The sequence below is a fragment of the Astyanax mexicanus genome, chromosome 16 (genome assembly GCF_023375975.1).
Source record: "Astyanax mexicanus isolate ESR-SI-001 chromosome 16, AstMex3_surface, whole genome shotgun sequence".
Lineage (NCBI taxonomy): Eukaryota > Metazoa > Chordata > Actinopteri > Characiformes > Acestrorhamphidae > Astyanax > Astyanax mexicanus.
This window is the reverse complement of record NC_064423.1, coordinates 32,190,842-32,207,979: the sequence shown is the minus strand read 5'-3', so window position 1 is coordinate 32,207,979 and position 17,138 is coordinate 32,190,842. Positions and strand designations below refer to the sequence as shown.

The window sequence follows — 17,138 nt, the reverse complement described above, 5'->3', positions numbered from 1 at the left end:
ACGGGCCACAGACTCTGTAATAAAACAAATAATGAAATATACCACTTTAAATAATACTTTTTTCCTGATTATTTCATTTACACACCATTTTACTTGACTTACTATCTTTATATTTGACAGTGTTGTGTAAACTAAGATTTTTCAAATTGATGTTTAATTTCATGATGTCTCTTAATATAAAACTCCTTAATTTGGCCTGTTTTTCTGCGCTAGAAATGCGCACCCTCTCTGCTTTTAGACTCTTTGGCCGTTTTTCTGCGCTAGAAGTGCGCACCCTCTCCGCTTTTAGACTCTTTGGCCCGTTTTTCTGCGCTAGAAATGCGCACCCTCTCCGACTCTTTGGCCCGTTTCTGACACCTAGCGTTCAAACTTTGAATCTTACATTATAATTACACAGTACATTGTTGAATAATCAAACATTAACTTAAAGTAATTGATGTGTGGGGCCCAAGAATGCTTATAGTCTGTTAAATATTGAACATGGAAGTTCACACAAATGCTTCTCATATATTTTAATAACCATTTAAATACTGTTTGTGATGGTGACAACCCAAACAGCAAAAACAGAAAGACTTATCACTCATTCACTAATAAATGTTATAATCTATTAACAGACAAGGCACAGCACAACACTGCTACAATAATTTGGTCCCTCTTTCATGAAGCAGTCTCTTTATTCTGTCGATCCTCATCTCTGTATGTTCTGCTGCGGTTCCTCATCCCTGCTACTTCAGCTCACAGGGAGGCTTTGTTTGGACAGGCAGTCACATCAAATCAAAACATTTTTCCTCCCTGTGTCAGATATAAAGCTGATGTTTTCCTTGAAATCCGTGCAGCGATCAATTGCCTCCACCTAAAGGTTTTCAGATCTGATTTAGAGCAGATTCAGCAGTGCATCTAAACTGACACATCTGACCACCTAAAGGAGAAAAACAATTCTGATTCACTCTGCTGTCGCCCAGGCCAGGGTCTACAGGGTTCAAGTCATACAGGATAGGATATCAGGCAGCAGGCACGAGGTGCTCTATGGCCTAGCTCACTGCCACTGCTGGAGATTTGGAGTCTTGATGAGCGCTGATCTTCTCAGGAGAGCTCACCACTGTCACCACACCTCCAGAGGTCCTAAAATCAGCACCCACGGCTTCGGACACATTAGTGAATCCTTGTGCTCTGCAAACATATGCAATTGATGAATTGCTTGTAATGTATTTATTAGGGGTGTCACGATCTCGATATTTTATCGAAATCGAATCGAAATGAGGTCACGATCTCGAGTATCGAAGTCAAAAAGAGGATCGACGATCCCTCCCGCGCGCGCTACGCAAATAGCGCAGCGCGCTACGCAAATGGCGCGGCACCAACACAGCGCATCCTATTCATTTAAATAGAGATAGGCACTGCATGAGCGCAGTCGGCGGGAGTGTGATCACTGTTTTTATCTGTCCAACGGGGGAGGGGGGGCGGGGGTTGGGCGCGCAGGTTTTGTATCTGTATCTAACGGAGGGGTGGGTGCGCGCAGGTGAGAGCGTGTGAACTCGCTGAAATGCGTGTGTCAGTGTGACTTGAGAACACTGACTATAGATCACAGTGAGGTGGATTAAAAATCTTAAACTTATAATTGACTACACCTGTTGCTTTCCATTGAATTAAAAAAACTTTCTCTCAGATAAAGTAAACACAAGCGTGTTTCTGACTAAAATAAAAGCTTTTCAGGAGAGATATAAGTTATGTGTAAATATTTATAAGACAATACCCACATCACTTATCTAACCAGCCTGTACTGATTTCTGCCCCCCAATAATGCTTTCAATAACCTCTTGTAACCCCTGGGAGCCAGGGGTTACACTCTAATAGCCTTTAATAGTCTTCAGTAGCCTTTAAAAGACTTACCTGGCGGCCGTGGTGTGTCCACTAAACTCCGTAGTTATAAACATCCTGAGGTTAGCAGCGCGCTAACTGACCTGTTCATAATGTAATCCGAGCAGTGCCTCCGTGTCGGCTGTTCTAACCTGCTGCTGTTAGCTGCTTGGGCTGAAAGATGAACTGTAGTGAGCTGTATTATCCGGTTAGTGGGGTTAAAACCTTTATTTGTTTACAGAAACAGTAAAAACGGACTGGCTGAGCTCTGTAGCCCGTGGCTGGGCTGTACTGAAGTAGTGACTGAGTGAAGAGAGCAGGGCTTGTGCTGCTGCTGCTAGTGGTTGGATGAAGAACTGCAGCTTCATGTAATGAGCAGTTTCACCAGCCATCCACACACAGCTCTGATAAACTGCTTGTTTTAATAGTGCACACTGTTGCTACCAAAAAAAGTCACTAGATGGCATTACCATATATATCTTAATAAATAATAATAATAATATTTATAATATTTATAATAATAATAATTATAATAATAAATATATTATTTAAATTTTATGAGGCATAAAATAATAACAAGAAAAAAAACAAGAAAATCGAGAATCGAATCGAATCGTGACCCTCAAATCGAAAATGAAATCGAATCGAGGATTTAGAGAATCGTGACACCCCTAGTATTTATGCATCTTATAGTGTCTTTAACTTCAAAATGTTATCCTCACTGTATACCGGCTACAGGTGTAGGCGATACAAAACCCTTTATCTCTGCAGTAAAATAACTTATTTATATTCTGAAACTTGGAATATAGAGAAACAGAGATATTCTCCTACAGATCAGTTTTAAAAAAAATAACTTCAAATTCGGCATGCTTAAAAATAGACATAAAAACTAGTCAATCATAACAAAATGAAATGTTTGGAGGACAGGAAATGATTAGTTTGTATTTAGGAAAATATTGATTTTAAATTTTTTAAAGTTCAGGAAAGGGACAATTTTATGATTTTTATTATTATGTTTTGACAGTTGCAGATCTACTATTTTTCAATATTTCCTATTACTATTACAGCTAAGATTTTCAGTAATGTTTCTTATAAAGCATATTAACATATAAGCATTATATGTTATATTAACTTATAAGCATATTAAATTTCTTATAAAGCATATTAGTAATGCTTAAGGATATAGCTGTGTAATATCAGGCAGAAATTTGGCAAAAATGCTGGCACGTTAAGGGGTTAAAAGACCAATATGTATCAGAATTTCTGCCGTAACTCAAATGTATTCAGGTATTAAGGAAACATGCTTAGCAAGTTTAAGCCCTGGGAAATCTTTACTGAGTGCTTCACCCAGGTTGACACATTCGTAATACAACAGCTCTGCTGCCACCTCAGCAAAAGCTTAAAAGCTAAAGACTCAATGATCAGAGAAAAGTAAACGACAAATAAAACATAAGGAAATATTGCAACTGTAGAAGGACGATAAGGCAAATGCTGAGGTGGCTAATTTTCTGCTGAATAGGTGATCCTAGCTAACCTTTATTAGGTAGGGATGGGCCTTTTAAATACTCAAGTGCTCATATTGATTCTCAGTAATTCACAGGCAGCTGGGCTATCAAGGCCGTGGGTATGAGTTTGGTTAAGTGATCCAGACTAGTGCTGGTATATATAGTCCTGCTACAACATGCTAACATGATCTGCTATCAGTCACAATGAACAGGCCACGGCTGTTTACTACCATAGCAGCAACCAATGTGGCAGAAATATGGTTAAAAAAAAACGTACATTGACACTGCAAAAGTTCTCAAACTCATCTGGTGCTCATTTATGTAGGTTTAGCATGCTCAACCTGGCAACCCGCATGAGCTTCACATCTAGAGAGGCCAACTTCTCCCCAGATGCAAAGCTCATGCAGGTTACCAGGTTGATTACTTTGAACATACACAAACAAGCACCAAACAAGTTCAAGAGCTTCTGCAATGTCAAGCAACCAAAAATGATACTCTAAGTTGATCATCTAATGTACCCTACTGGCTGCGTTAAGCAAAGCTAAGTTTGTCATCCCGAGATGATTTTTTTTTTTTTGTATGTTTTTGTTTATTAGATTGTTTGTTGCCTTTATGTTGTTCCTCAAGTGGTTTCTGCTGCTTGCCAGGCCGTTATTGTAAATAAGAACTTGTTCTTTATGACTAGCCTGGTGTAATAAAAGTGAAATAAATAAATAAATAAAATAAAATAAAAAGCCCACTTGTCCAAAAACCTTCGGTAAAGCTCAGTGTTTACCAGATTAGGAGAAAATTAGCCAGCTTGGCTTGTAGTCCTTCTGGGTTCTGAGCTGTCTCCATTATTAAACACATTGATAGTTGTTATTGTTGTTTTACTCTGTCTCTCACATAATGCTGTTTCTGCTGATCCAGTTTCTGTTCCAGTTTACTTGTTTGCATGCTTTTGTGTTTCATACCTGGCAACCCAAATTAGATATGAGAAATGGCCAGTGGCTAAAACAAACAAATTTCTTCTTTACAACAGACCAAAAAAATAACATACTCACTGAAACACTGTTGTCAAGAGATGCCTGTGCTAAAATCTTATGTTTCCTTAATATTTGACAGCAAATCCTGATGATTTTTTTTTAATTAGAAAATATAATACATATTGGCCCTTTAACTTTGTGGAAAAAAAACACTAATTTTAGCATAGACAATACAACCAAAACAACAAATGCAAGATACACTTACATTAAGAGCTCATCAAGCTCCCTCTTGATCTTGGTGACGACTGGGGGACCCTGGTACACCAGAGCTGTGTAGAGCTGAACCAGAGAAGCTCCAGCACGGATCTTATCCAGGGCATCCTGACCACAGGCTATTCCACCCACTCCAATAATAGGTACCTTCCCTACAAACAAGCAAAACGAATACGTACTCAGGTTCATCCCGAGCCATAAGCACTATTCATGCAGATATACTTTTACAAGGGAGGAGATTAGCATGGAAATTTGCAAGGGATTTGATTAATCAAATAAAGAGGATTGATTAAAGAAATCTAGACTAGTCATTCCTATTTAGTGTGGTAATTTTACTGTACAAATACAGCCAATGTAGATTCAAAATAGATTCCTAGAACTTCCAAGTAGCGTCTATTTTTTTTTTTTTACCTTTAGTTAAAGTGTACATCTCCCGCACCATGCGGGTTGACATGTCCTTCAGAGGCTGACCACTGAGTCCTCCAATCTCATTCTTTTTGGGGTCCTGCAGGGTCTCTGGTCTGGACACTGTAGTGTTGGAGACTATTAACCCATCCACACCAAGCTGACGACACAAAAGAGCACACCAATCAACAAAGGCACTGACTGTGTCCTTGACTTTTTTTTTTTTTTATAAAGATTCTCGACCCATCCAAAGCCTGACCTGATGCCCAACCCAAACACGGACCAAACCGAGCAGAGATTTCCTATCACTTTCCTTGGGCCCTGAAAGGTTGGGCTCAAGAAAGTCGTCTATGGCGTAGGCTTACATTTTTTTTAAACAATTTTTTATTTTATATAAATTTAATTTATATTATTTATTTTATATAATATGTCGTGATAATCACAATATAGCAAAGTAACAAATCCCACTGTGATCGTACAAATTGTAATCACTGTGATGGAAACTTCTGGGGGCAGGAATCAGGAAGTACAGGCACATACACTCAGAATTGTAGTTAAAAGCTCAGTTTTATTGCTCCACAAAATGCCAGAATTCAATCAGGCTCGGAATCATAATGACAGTTTATGGGGCGGGCCAGGTTGAGCTTGGACAGAACATGCACAGGCTCTGGTAGGGCTGGGCTAGATTTTTTTGGACCCTTTCTTATATTTCTTTTTTCTTCGCATAACTGACCTCTGTGATGACCTCAGCGATGTCCTGCTTGTCCTGTTGAGAGAGATCAGGGGCAATCTTCACCAGCACTGGCGGCCGGTTCTTCCCTTGGAGAGAGTCGCGCTCTTTCAGTACCTAAACAAACACAAAAACTGACATTTTATATTAAAATATATAATTAATAAAGGATTTACTTTAAAATAGTAAATTAAAATTTACAAATTTCTGAGTTTTATGTGAAAAGAATTGTCATAAATGTCTGTCTAAGGACACCCCTTTTAATGAATGCTTTTATCTATTTTTAAGTTGCACCCATTGCTGTGCAAATGAACACTTACAACTTTGTTTAGTGCCTGTAGAGAAGTACTGTCAATAGAATAGGACTCTCTAGAGTAGATAAACATTAAGCTCTTGGCATTATGCCTAATGATATAGAGGGGTATAAAGCCCCCAATGTATTGAGCTGTAGATCAGAGAAACTGTGTTCTATGGAATGATGGTGCTCCATCACCCAATATGTTTGGGGTTGAGTTGGGGAGTTGGATCTCCAGATCCTGCATTCACTCTTTCAAATTAAGTAACTGGAGTTTGTTACTGTGATTTCTGACATTTCTTAAAATGTTGACGTAGAGCAAAGGAACACAGAAGGAATCATGTAGTAACTTAAAAGTGTTTAAACTTATCTGGGGTGCTGTTAACTTGTGGTTTCTGAGGCTGGTAACTCTGATGAACTTATCCTGTGTAACTCTTGGTCTTTCTTTCCTGGGGCGTTACTGATGAGAGCCAGTTTCATCGTAACGTACTTGATGGTCTTTGTGACTACACTTCAGGATACTTTCAAAGTTCTTGAAATCTTTCAGATTAACTGACCTTTATTTATTTTTCTTTAGATTTTCTTTAGTTCTTGCGATAATATGGATTAGAACATTACTCAAATAGATCTGTTAATTGTATACCAACTCTACCTCTTCACAGCTTTACAACTGTTCTCTCAAACACATTAAGAGGCAAAATTCAAGTAATTAACTTTTAACAAGTTCAGCACAGCTGTTAACTGTTAGCTGAATTGCAGGTGACTCTACCTTATAAAGCTGACTGAGAAAACTCAGCTGAGATGTGTAAAGCTGTCATCTAATCAAGAGGTGTTTAAAAAATATATAACATATTCTTTAACACTTTTTGTGTACTAAACAATGGTATAGGGTTGTCTTCACAATTTGGATGACTTTAGCATTATTTTACCATGTAGAAACATTTTAAATAATGGAAAACATTGAATTGAAGGTGTGTCCAAACTTTTGACTGATACTGTATATACATAGCAGACACAATGCATTGACATTACTTCATTTCCAAAAGGCTTGTAGGTTCTCAGAATTTAGATGTTACCCTGTAGTTCTTTTTAACGGCCGCCAATAGTATTTACCACAGCGTTGCATGATATGTAAATGATTTTGCTGGATGACTGTTATATACAGGGTTCATACACGTTTTAACCAATACATTTTTCAATGTTTTTTTTTTTCATGACTGTTTCAGGCCTTCGAAGGCAAACAATTTTAAAACATCAGTGCAGACATGGACAATAAAAACAAAAATCAACTAATCAACTATAATTAAAACTGATTATAATTGGTCTGAAATGAATTTGATAATAATGTTGACACACATTGTTTTATAATAAAATGTGTGTCAGATTCTGAGAGCTCCATTGTGTAGGGCTAAATTACTGAAATATACTGAAAATAGCTGATGTATTTGTTAGCTCAAAATAGATTGGATTTCTCCATCGAAAAACAGAAACACGGATATGTGTAGACCAAATTTCCATGACTTTTCAAAAACTTTTCTTTCTTTTTCTTAAAATTATCCAGGCATGGAATTTGCAAATAGTCTCAGAATCTGACACACATTTTATTATAAACAATGTGTGTCAACATTATTATCAAATTCATTTTAGACCAATAATAATCAGTTTTAGTTGATTTTTGGTTTTGTTGTCCATGTCTGCACTGATGTTGCCTTCGAAGGCCTGTGAGGATGAAATGGGGAAAATTTAGTACCATTGTTGAGGTCCTGTTTTTCATGATCGTACGAACTCTGTATATAGGACCTCAACAATGGTACTGAAATTTCCCCATTTCATCCTCACAGTGTGCAGGTGGAGGCCACCCTCTTTAGAAATGCTTTCATTAGATAATTTTTCAGCCTGAAGAGCTTTGTGTCTGTCCTTAAAACCTCTTTTTTGTTAAGGGTATGACGCACAGATAAACCTGTGTGGTAATCTTTTTAACCTGGAAACAAGAGAGAGTCTAGTAAACTCATGTGACTAAATGCACCAGTGCATGTTTACTCTCCCTCCTATACAGTACTATGCTTCAGTCTCCTGATTTCCTAAGACTCCTGAGGCACTCTGGCATGCCATAAAAAGCATATAAAGCCACAGCTGCCCAATTACATCACAATGAAGAAGAAACATGCTGAGTGACAAAGAGGGAAACAAAACAACCGCCAGCTGCTGCACCAAGTAACTGGCAGCTGGGTCTTGGCATTCAGTGGACGGACTCTACCGCACCTTCGCCAGAAGATGGCGCAGTTCCTTCTTGCCCTGCAGGTCTCGGAGGCCAGGAGTGTTGGGGCTGCTGACGTTTATCACCAGGTAGTCGGCGAGTGGGCCGAGTGTGCGCACGCCCTCCAGGTAATCGGCCACGGCATCGGTGGACAGCTTGTTCTTTCCGAGGTTGATGCCGAGCGGTCTGCCTGCTGAAAAATCACAATAGAGTTATCACAGAGGCAAAGAGGCGAGTTTCAGCACTACTGCAGCTTATTCAAATGAGTTGAGGAACAAAAGGAGTGAATGAACAATAACAGGTGCTCAGCACAGCCGAAGATGAGAACTCTTATTTCTGTAGGTTGTTCTTAGTGTGTTCCAGAAGGATACTAATTTAACTAGAGACACAAAATGAATTGACTGCTATATGGCTTAATTCCAAGTCAATGCTCACGGTGTTTAGAGACGATAACAAAACATCCTTGATTGTAATTTCTCCCAACACGAGCCAAGGCAGCTATTACAGCCAGAACAGCACAGGCGAGGCGAGGCGGGAGGAGGGGGAAATGTTCTCAGGTTTACCTCGTGCGAGTTCCAGCTGAGTGCCTGCTCTGGTTTTTAATCTCTCCTCAACAGCTAAAAGGCCACAGCTGTTGAACCCGTATCTGGAAAACACACAACACACACATGGAGAGCAAGTGTTGTCAATATCATTGATTTACCAGTCTACAAAGTTCAACGTTACCACAGGAAAATACAGATAAATACCATTGGGATTGATGCAATACAAATCTGTTTTCCTGGGGCAGTGCAGTTCTAATTTTTCTCAAGAAAAACATCTCTCACAGGCATCTCAGCAGGATGTAATAAGCGGACTCGTTTCTCATGGCTCATGTGTTTTTGAAGTACATAAGGCTCTTTAAGGTTGCTTTTAATGTAAAACCCTTTTTTTTTTTCACTGTAAATGTGCAAAAATCTTGTCATTGCTTTTAAAAAAAAGTGGGTGGAGCAAACCAATGTGCGATGTGCAGGATGTGCAATGTCACCTAAGGAAATTAAATCAAACATGTCATGTTGCAATGTTGTGATTCTTCACATAAGAAGTAGATAGACAGTGTTGTAATTTTCTGAATGAACAGCGCTGTCTCTGTGTCTGTGTAAGTGACAGGCTGCTGCTGCTTTAGCAGTGTAAGGAGGAGCAGGAGTAAACATGAGGTAACTGCATGGCCTCCATATGGTTGGGCACATGTTTGTAAACACACGTGTGAAAAGCTGTGCACCTCAGTCCAGCACAGATTTGCGCAGATATTTCCAACTGAATTCACACTTTTAATCCCAGAAAAAGCTCTTGTTTACCTTTTTTAAAAAGTCATTTAAATGCCTGATTAAAGGGTTGATTACTGTTGTTTTCCTCGGGTTTTGAGTGCTCAGCGCGGACTGGGGGCAGGATTGTTGACGTCACGGGTTCTGCACCGTTTAATGTTGCTATATATATATATATATATATATATATATATATATTGTCAAAAAAAAAAACATTGCAATGCCAAATTTATCTCCAAATAAAGTTTAATACTCATTTTGTTGCAGTAGTGTATTCTTGAAATTATTATTGTTTTTTGTATTCAATGTTTTGTCATATCGACACGATTATCGTTATCACCTAAGTATCCCTAAAATATCGTGATATTATTTTAGAGCCGTATCGCTCATCCCTAGTCTGGATCATCCCTGATACTGAGTCACTGGATTAAATAGGAACATCTAGCTATTTTACACCTGTAGTCATCAAACATCAACAGATATCATTCCAAAATGTGCACCAATACATACACACAAACGCACACACACAAAGTAACTTGACTGCAGTGCTGTAAGGTACTAAGGAGTTAAATAGTCAGCTAGGGCAGTTAACTTGATTAAGTACTTTAAAAAAGAGTCACTACGAAACAAATAAAAAATCTGTTTTTAATGTATCTTAAGTCTTTGGTCACGAGTCCGAGTCAAGTCACAAGTCTTTGGTCACGAGTCCGAGTCAAGTCACAAGTCTTTGGTCACGAGTCCGAGTCAAGTCACAAGTCTTTGGTCAGGAGTCTGAGTCAAGTCACAAGTCTTTGGTCAGGAGTCTGAGTCAAGTCACAAGTCTTTGGTCAGGAGTCCGAGTCAAGTCACAAGGCTCTTCTGGTGAAATTAAAGTCCTGCTCTTTAAAATAATGGAAAATTAATAACAATAATAATCTAGATCACTTAAAATGATGAGTTTCTTTGATTTTACCAAATTGAAGACATCTGGAATATAATCAAGAGGCAGATGGATGAGCACAAGCCATCAAACCAAGCTGAACTGCTTGAATTTTTGCACCAGGAGTGGCATAAAGTTTTCCAAAAGCAGTGTGAAAGACTGGTGGAAAATTAATAACAACAATAATCTAGCTCTGCATACGCAAGTCCGACTGACCCAATGCCCGAACTTGGGCCAGCCGAGTATTCCCACCACTTTCCTTGAGTCCCCATCTCTGATTTATATAAACCTTTAATAAAAAATAAAGACTTTACTTCAGTATTGATCAGAACTGTGTGCCTTTAATATTTATACACACAAACAATATTGAATTGGATCTTTATCAGATAATGTACAGCATTAAGAGACTCGTAATGGATTAGAGGGCAAAATGATCTGACGTATAGAGTGAAATGTGAAGTAACAGAAGTAAATACAGCAGGTGCTGAGTATGTGGAAAGAGAAACGATTGTGGAAAGTGATTGGGAGGGGACGGCTTTCAAATGTTATGCAGTATGCGTATCCAAGAGACAATTTGCTATTCAAAACCGTCAGCATTCACACACAGAGCGCTCATTTACTTCAAATAGACCTGTGCTGGACTTGGTAGTTGGTTTTGGAAATGGCATGTAGTCAGAATCAAACAATTTACAGTTGTGAATTTAAAATAAGAGCAGCCAGACACTCTGAGATTCATTAGTCTATTGAGAGTGCAGGCTGAGGTGCATACAGACAGATGGACAGACAGACAGACACATATATTCTGACACAATGTCTGAACTCATTTAGCGTATAAGTGTCATGCGCAAGGTAGCACTGATTGGACCCATTGTCCACTGTCCTTTCACTACAGCTTTTAGCTTGAGGAGGCATAAACATGGTGTTTATGACGCAGGCCCATGCAAATACACACTACGCTACTTCAACAGAAAGCTCTCAGCTGTCAGCAAGTCAACACCTCCACAACTGCACTAACTACTGTATATGTCCAAATGTTTTTGGACACCGTGGCTAGTGAGTGCATTCAGCTTCTATAAGTTGCACCCATTGCTAAGAGAGATGGGCAAACAAACACACAAAATAAACACCCTACTAGCTGTTCATGTATCTTGCATATTTTAATTAAAATATTGCAAGTATTTATTTATTTATTGCAATTTATTTATTTTTAAATTAAATATTTGGCCAAAATAATGTCACACCAGTTCGCAGGCTAAGGATTCTCTTAAAGGGGGTGTTATTAAAGGAACACTCACTAATAAATGGCTACAGAAGTCCAATTTCCAAACACTTTATTAAACGTTCTGCCCTAGACGCAAAACTATACAATGCAGTGATATACAGCTCTGGAAAAAAAAAAAACGTGACCACTTAAAATTATACGTTTCTTTGATTTTACCAAATTGAAAACCTCTGTAATATAATCAAGAGGAAGATGGATGATCACACGCCATTAAACCAAGCTGAACTGCTTGAATTTTTGCACCAGGATAAAGTTTTCCAAAAGCAGTGTGTAAGACTGGTGGAGGAGAACATGCCAAGATGCATGAAAACTGTGATTAAAAATCAGTGTTATTCCACATAATATTGATTTCTGAACTCTTAAGACTTCATGAATATGAACTTGTTCTCTTTGCATTATTTGAGGTCTGAAAGCTCTGCATCTTTCTGTTATTTTAGACATTTCTCATTTTCTGCAAATAAATGCTCTAAATTACAATTCTTTTATTTTGAATTTGGGAGAAATGTTTTCCGTAGAATAAAACAACATTGTTAATTTTACTCAAACATATACCTATAATAGTAAAATCAGAAAAACTGATTCAGAAAGTGAAGTGATCTCTAAATTTTTTCCCAGAGCTGTATATGTTTCAATTCCCAAAACACCAGTCTCTACTATGCTAGTGTTGGTAGTTAAACATTATCTATCTATGGTTAGCAACCTTACTGAAGCTCAGTGGTTACCTGTTCTAGTCATGGGACTAGGAGAACGACGTTTGGCAGATTTAAAGGCAACAATCCACACAGATTATCGTGACGGACCCCAATAAGAACATTCTGACTAAAACTCTGCTGACTAGAGCTGCCAGTGCTTAAACTTTGCATGGTTCCTTAATATCTGATGATACATCCTGATCATGTGATGTGCTACTAAAGAAAATATAATCCCTAATGGTCCTTTAAAGTATCCGAAGCACAGCACAAAATCTAGTTAAAATAAGAATGTAATTCTACACATTTCCACATTTATGTCTGAAATCTGTTTTAATGTCTCAATTAGGCAATTCTGTTCATGTTCTCTATAGTTAAATGGTTAAATTTAAGCCTACAAGAATCAATAGCATACCTGTTAATAACTGCCTGGTCAGCCTCGAGTCTGAACACACGGGGCTTGGGATTTCCCTCCTGGGGTTTAGGGGTGACCGTGCCCACCTCCACAAACCCGAAGCCCAGCTGGTACAGAGTGTCCACTGCCTCTCCGTGCTTATCAAAGCCTGCCGCCATCCCGACCGGGTTTCTGAATCTTTGACCCATTACAGTCACCTCCTGGTGAAATAAAACAGCGGCGCTGACTCACAGTCCTTCACAAGCACTGGCATTACCACACTGAGTACAGAGCCCATTTTATATATATTAAATTCACAATTGCTTTTCATATTTAGAATTTATTCAGTTTACAAGGACAGCATGATCCATCATTTTATATCTTATATAATATGATCTTTGTTCTTATGTAGATACTGAATGAGTGAATAAGATCACGACTTCACAAGAGCAAAATGGTATCAAACCATACTGAGTTGTTACGTTCTCTTGTGCACACCTGTATATTATGGAAACGTATTATTGCTGTCACGTAAAAAAAAAAAAAAAAAAATTCTCTAAAGACAATTCATAGAAGAAAGGACAAAAACTTCTTAACTTTCATGGAAAATCATAGAAAAAAAATAGGAATACTGGACTGATATGCGATAGCTTACATAGACCACATAGATCACAGTTTAAAACCATGTTTTTATTAAATAATAGGTTAGATAAAACAATAGCTCGATTAAAACTAATAAAAATGTATAAATACATTTTAAAAAAGCCCATACATTGTTTGCTAGTTCAAAACATGCCTTAAGCCTTATTTTATGGCTATGCAAGAAGAGAATGACGAGAGAGAAGAAAATTCTGGAGCGAGTCCCCCCTCTCCTACATCTACACAGATTTCACTCCTGAAAACTGTTTATTTGGGTGAGTATAGCGCTTCAATTTATTTAAAGTAAGCTTAGATTTCCAGATTTCCACTAAGGCTGGGTGCAGCAGCTGAGGAACCCTGAGAGTTCCGGTGAGCCAGGGCGATATTACCCTTTAGGTTCGTTCCACGTAGCTTGGTTTGATATACTTTTTTGATATACTCGCCTCTGAATGGTGAAAGAACTAGCGCTTAGCACGGTTAGCAGGTAATGCTAATGCTGAAACATCACTGAAACTCCTTTAAAACGCTTTTTCCATACAACCTGACTTCATACAATTCATACATAAGGCAGAAAGGATTATTAGGTGCACTGATGATTTGGGAAAATGAAAGGATTTAAAGTGCACCTTATAGTGCGAAAAATACAATAATTACAATAATATTTCATTTTTTAAGTGATTTTGGAGTATTCCTATAGGTTTATGAAGTTTTAACACAATATAAAAAAACAAGTGCCAGATTTACATTAGATCAAAAAGCGAATCAACAAATTTTAAAACGTATAAAGGTTCTGAAAACTGACCAGGGAAGCAGGGTCCTGATAGCGGTTTCTAGGCACCAGTCCGAGACTGAGGAGGCGCACAGCCATCACATGAGCCATCTCCGCTCCCACCAGCTTCTGCATGACGGGCATGAGGGTGCTGGCGTAGAACCGCTCGTCCCCAGACGCAGTAAGATAACCCAGGAACAGAGCACTGCCACATCCTAAAATCTTCACTGCGTCTTTCAGCCTCTCCTGTGCAAAATACAGCCAGTTAGAATCATTCAAGCAGAATCTACAGTGAGATATATTTTAGAAACGGTACAAAATCACTCATACACAGGCCTGTGATTAAAATAACGTTATTGAATTATTGTACAATAAATTGTCATAACCTCCATATTTTTGGTGACCTTAATATATTTTCCATTTTGTTTATTAAATGAGGAAATCCCAATAATATGAATTAAGAAATGAAATGAGCCAGTATGCTGTATTTTCTGTTGGTGTACTTATTAGAACAAAACACATAAAAATTGCATTCTAATCATAATAGTTAAAGAGAATAAAGTTATAATACATGTGATTCACAGAATGCTCACTTTCTCCAAAGTGTACTGAAGTGTATTTTCATAAATTCTAAGATGTACAGGTTTAATGAATTAAATAATCATCTAGTAAAAAAACTAGGCATAATTGTGTAGCCCACTGAACTTAATTTATGAAAGTGAGCATATATTTTAGCATCAGCTACAATTTTATATTTTATACAATTCTTTTAAATACACTTTCACTTTTGGAAGCCTATACAGAATGGACACACCTTCTCATTTAATTATTTTTTTTAATTTAATTTATTTTCTACATTGAAGACATGAAATCAATTAAGGGACAAATTATGTAGTAAACAAAAAACTCATATTACATAAACCTTTACAATTTGTGATCCAGTAAATCTACCACAAAATGTAATTAACCTCTAAACTAATACAGCACAATAATCAATGCAGGCCATTGAACTGACTGATAGGATAAAACTGCCCCAGAATCTTTAGTTGTGAAAGACCCTGTATGCATTTATCTTACTAATCTTTTAAACTAGCTTTGCTGTTCTTGTGACTATACTCTGATAGACCAATCAATAAGCTTGACTTAAATATGTTTTATTCTTGCAAATAATCTACATAATATCTGTCACACCTTACTTCTGTACTTCTGATATTTCTGTTACGTAAAAACATCTTTATATGTACAGTACCAGTCAAAAGTTTGGACACATCATCTCAATTCATATTTTACTTTATTTATTCAATGTATTTTCTACATTGTAGATTCATATTTAAGACATAAACAATTAAAGGACACATAGTAAACAGTAAAATAGTGTTAGTCCTCCACCTGACCCAATCTCCTGATCTAAAGCTGATGAACACTGAGATGGTGATTTGAGGTGATTTATTTGGGATGAGCTGGAGCTTCACAGCGTGAAGGAAAAGCAGCAACTACTGTTCAGAACCTCCAGAAACTCCTTTAAGACGCTGAGAAAACTATTCCAGGTGACTCTCCCTCATGAAGACACTGAGATTAAAATACCAAGAGTGTGCAGATCTGTCCTCAAAGATAAATGTGCTACTTAAAGAATCTAAAGTATAAAACATATACTGGTCTGGTTAACACTTTTTGCTTACAGAATAATTCAGTATGTGTTCCTGAATAGCTTTCATTTAGTCTTTAATATATAATGTTATAATGTAATCATAAAAAGAAAGAAAACACACTGAATGAGAAGAGATGTGCCCAAACGTTTGACTGTTACTGTATATATCTGTACTTATACTTAAGTAAATAATATTAACCAAAGGTCCTTTTTAACTATTGTAGTTTGATGTACTGTTCCTTCAGTAATGTGACTGATTTATGTCCTACTGTCCTGTTTAAAGGTCTCAGCTCTGTAACTCTACAGAACTCCAGCTGAACAGGTATTAAACACCGCGGGTTAAAGCCTCAGTCTGTAAGTGGATTAGTTAGTTTCTGCTTTAAACTGACGGAACACTGTTAAAAAAGTTAATAAAGCAGAGAACAGAAACACAGCGCTGCTAAGCGTTACCTTCAACTGCGCCGCCATGCTTTCAGCTGCACGCTGTAAACACTGCACGCGCTTCCTGCAGGAGGTCTCGCGAGACTCAGCGCTTCAGTGTACTGATCTGTAACTCATACCCAAACCATAATCTCCCGCGCGTATGACCTGCAGATCAGCATATCTGCCAACGTGTAAATTATCTTTATATCAGTCAAATACTTTATTTAGGTCATTCTAGAATTAGGATAGGATAGGATTAAAATTATGATTCAATTAATTTATAATAATAATAATAATAATAATAATACTTTTCATTATATTATATATATTTTAAAATTATATTATATTAATCATTATATATATTTACATTATATATACAAAACCTTTATATTTTGATTAATATTTTACATAATGATTAATATTTTCTCTGTGCTTATTATATGAGCAATAATATGAACAAACAAGAAAAACTGACTAAAGTATATTAGTCATATATATGACTAAATATGAAAATAACAAATAAATCATAAAAACACATTGAAAGAGAAGTCTAAACTTGTCCTAAACTGTTGACTGTTGCTGTACTGTACATGCTCTGGGCTGGGAAAATCTGTTGACAAAATGTATGAATTATTAAAAAAAAAAAAAATATATATATATATATATATATATATATATATATATATATATATATATATATATATATATATATATATATATATATATATATATTTTTTTTTTTTTTTTTTTTTTAAAGCACGTGACCCGCGTGACCACGGACGTC

The 17,138-nt window shown here is 37.1% G+C and overlaps 1 protein-coding gene across 2 annotated transcripts; it reads right to left on the bottom strand.

The window, feature by feature from the left end:
- Positions 1-497: 497 nt before the first annotated feature.
- dhodh (dihydroorotate dehydrogenase) lies at positions 498-16,485 on the bottom strand. Of its 2 annotated transcripts, none has more exons than XM_015600913.3 (9): positions 16,382-16,485; positions 14,317-14,529; positions 12,897-13,096; positions 8,851-8,933; positions 8,293-8,480; positions 5,739-5,852; positions 5,012-5,165; positions 4,593-4,752; positions 498-1,170 (listed from the first exon to the last, which is right to left on the bottom strand). In XM_015600913.3, exons 1-9 carry the CDS (start codon positions 16,397-16,399, stop codon positions 1,032-1,034), a joined length of 1,269 nt encoding a protein of 422 aa, XP_015456399.3. In that variant the 5' UTR covers positions 16,400-16,485; the 3' UTR covers positions 498-1,031. The 2 variants fall into 2 exon arrangements, with proteins under 2 accessions (XP_015456399.3, XP_022517967.2); XM_022662246.2 differs by having other exon boundaries at positions 8,293-8,477.
- Positions 16,486-17,138: the final 653 nt, after the last annotated feature.

Coding starts and splice junctions, on each gene's coding strand:
- dhodh (XM_015600913.3), bottom strand. Junction 13,097..14,316: donor ATCAGGACCCTGCTTCCCTG/GTCAGTTTTCAG, acceptor TTATTTCACCAG/GAGGTGACTGTAATGGGTCA. Junction 8,934..12,896: donor GACCAGGCAGTTATTAACAG/GTATGCTATTGA, acceptor TGTGTTTTCCAG/ATACGGGTTCAACAGCTGTG.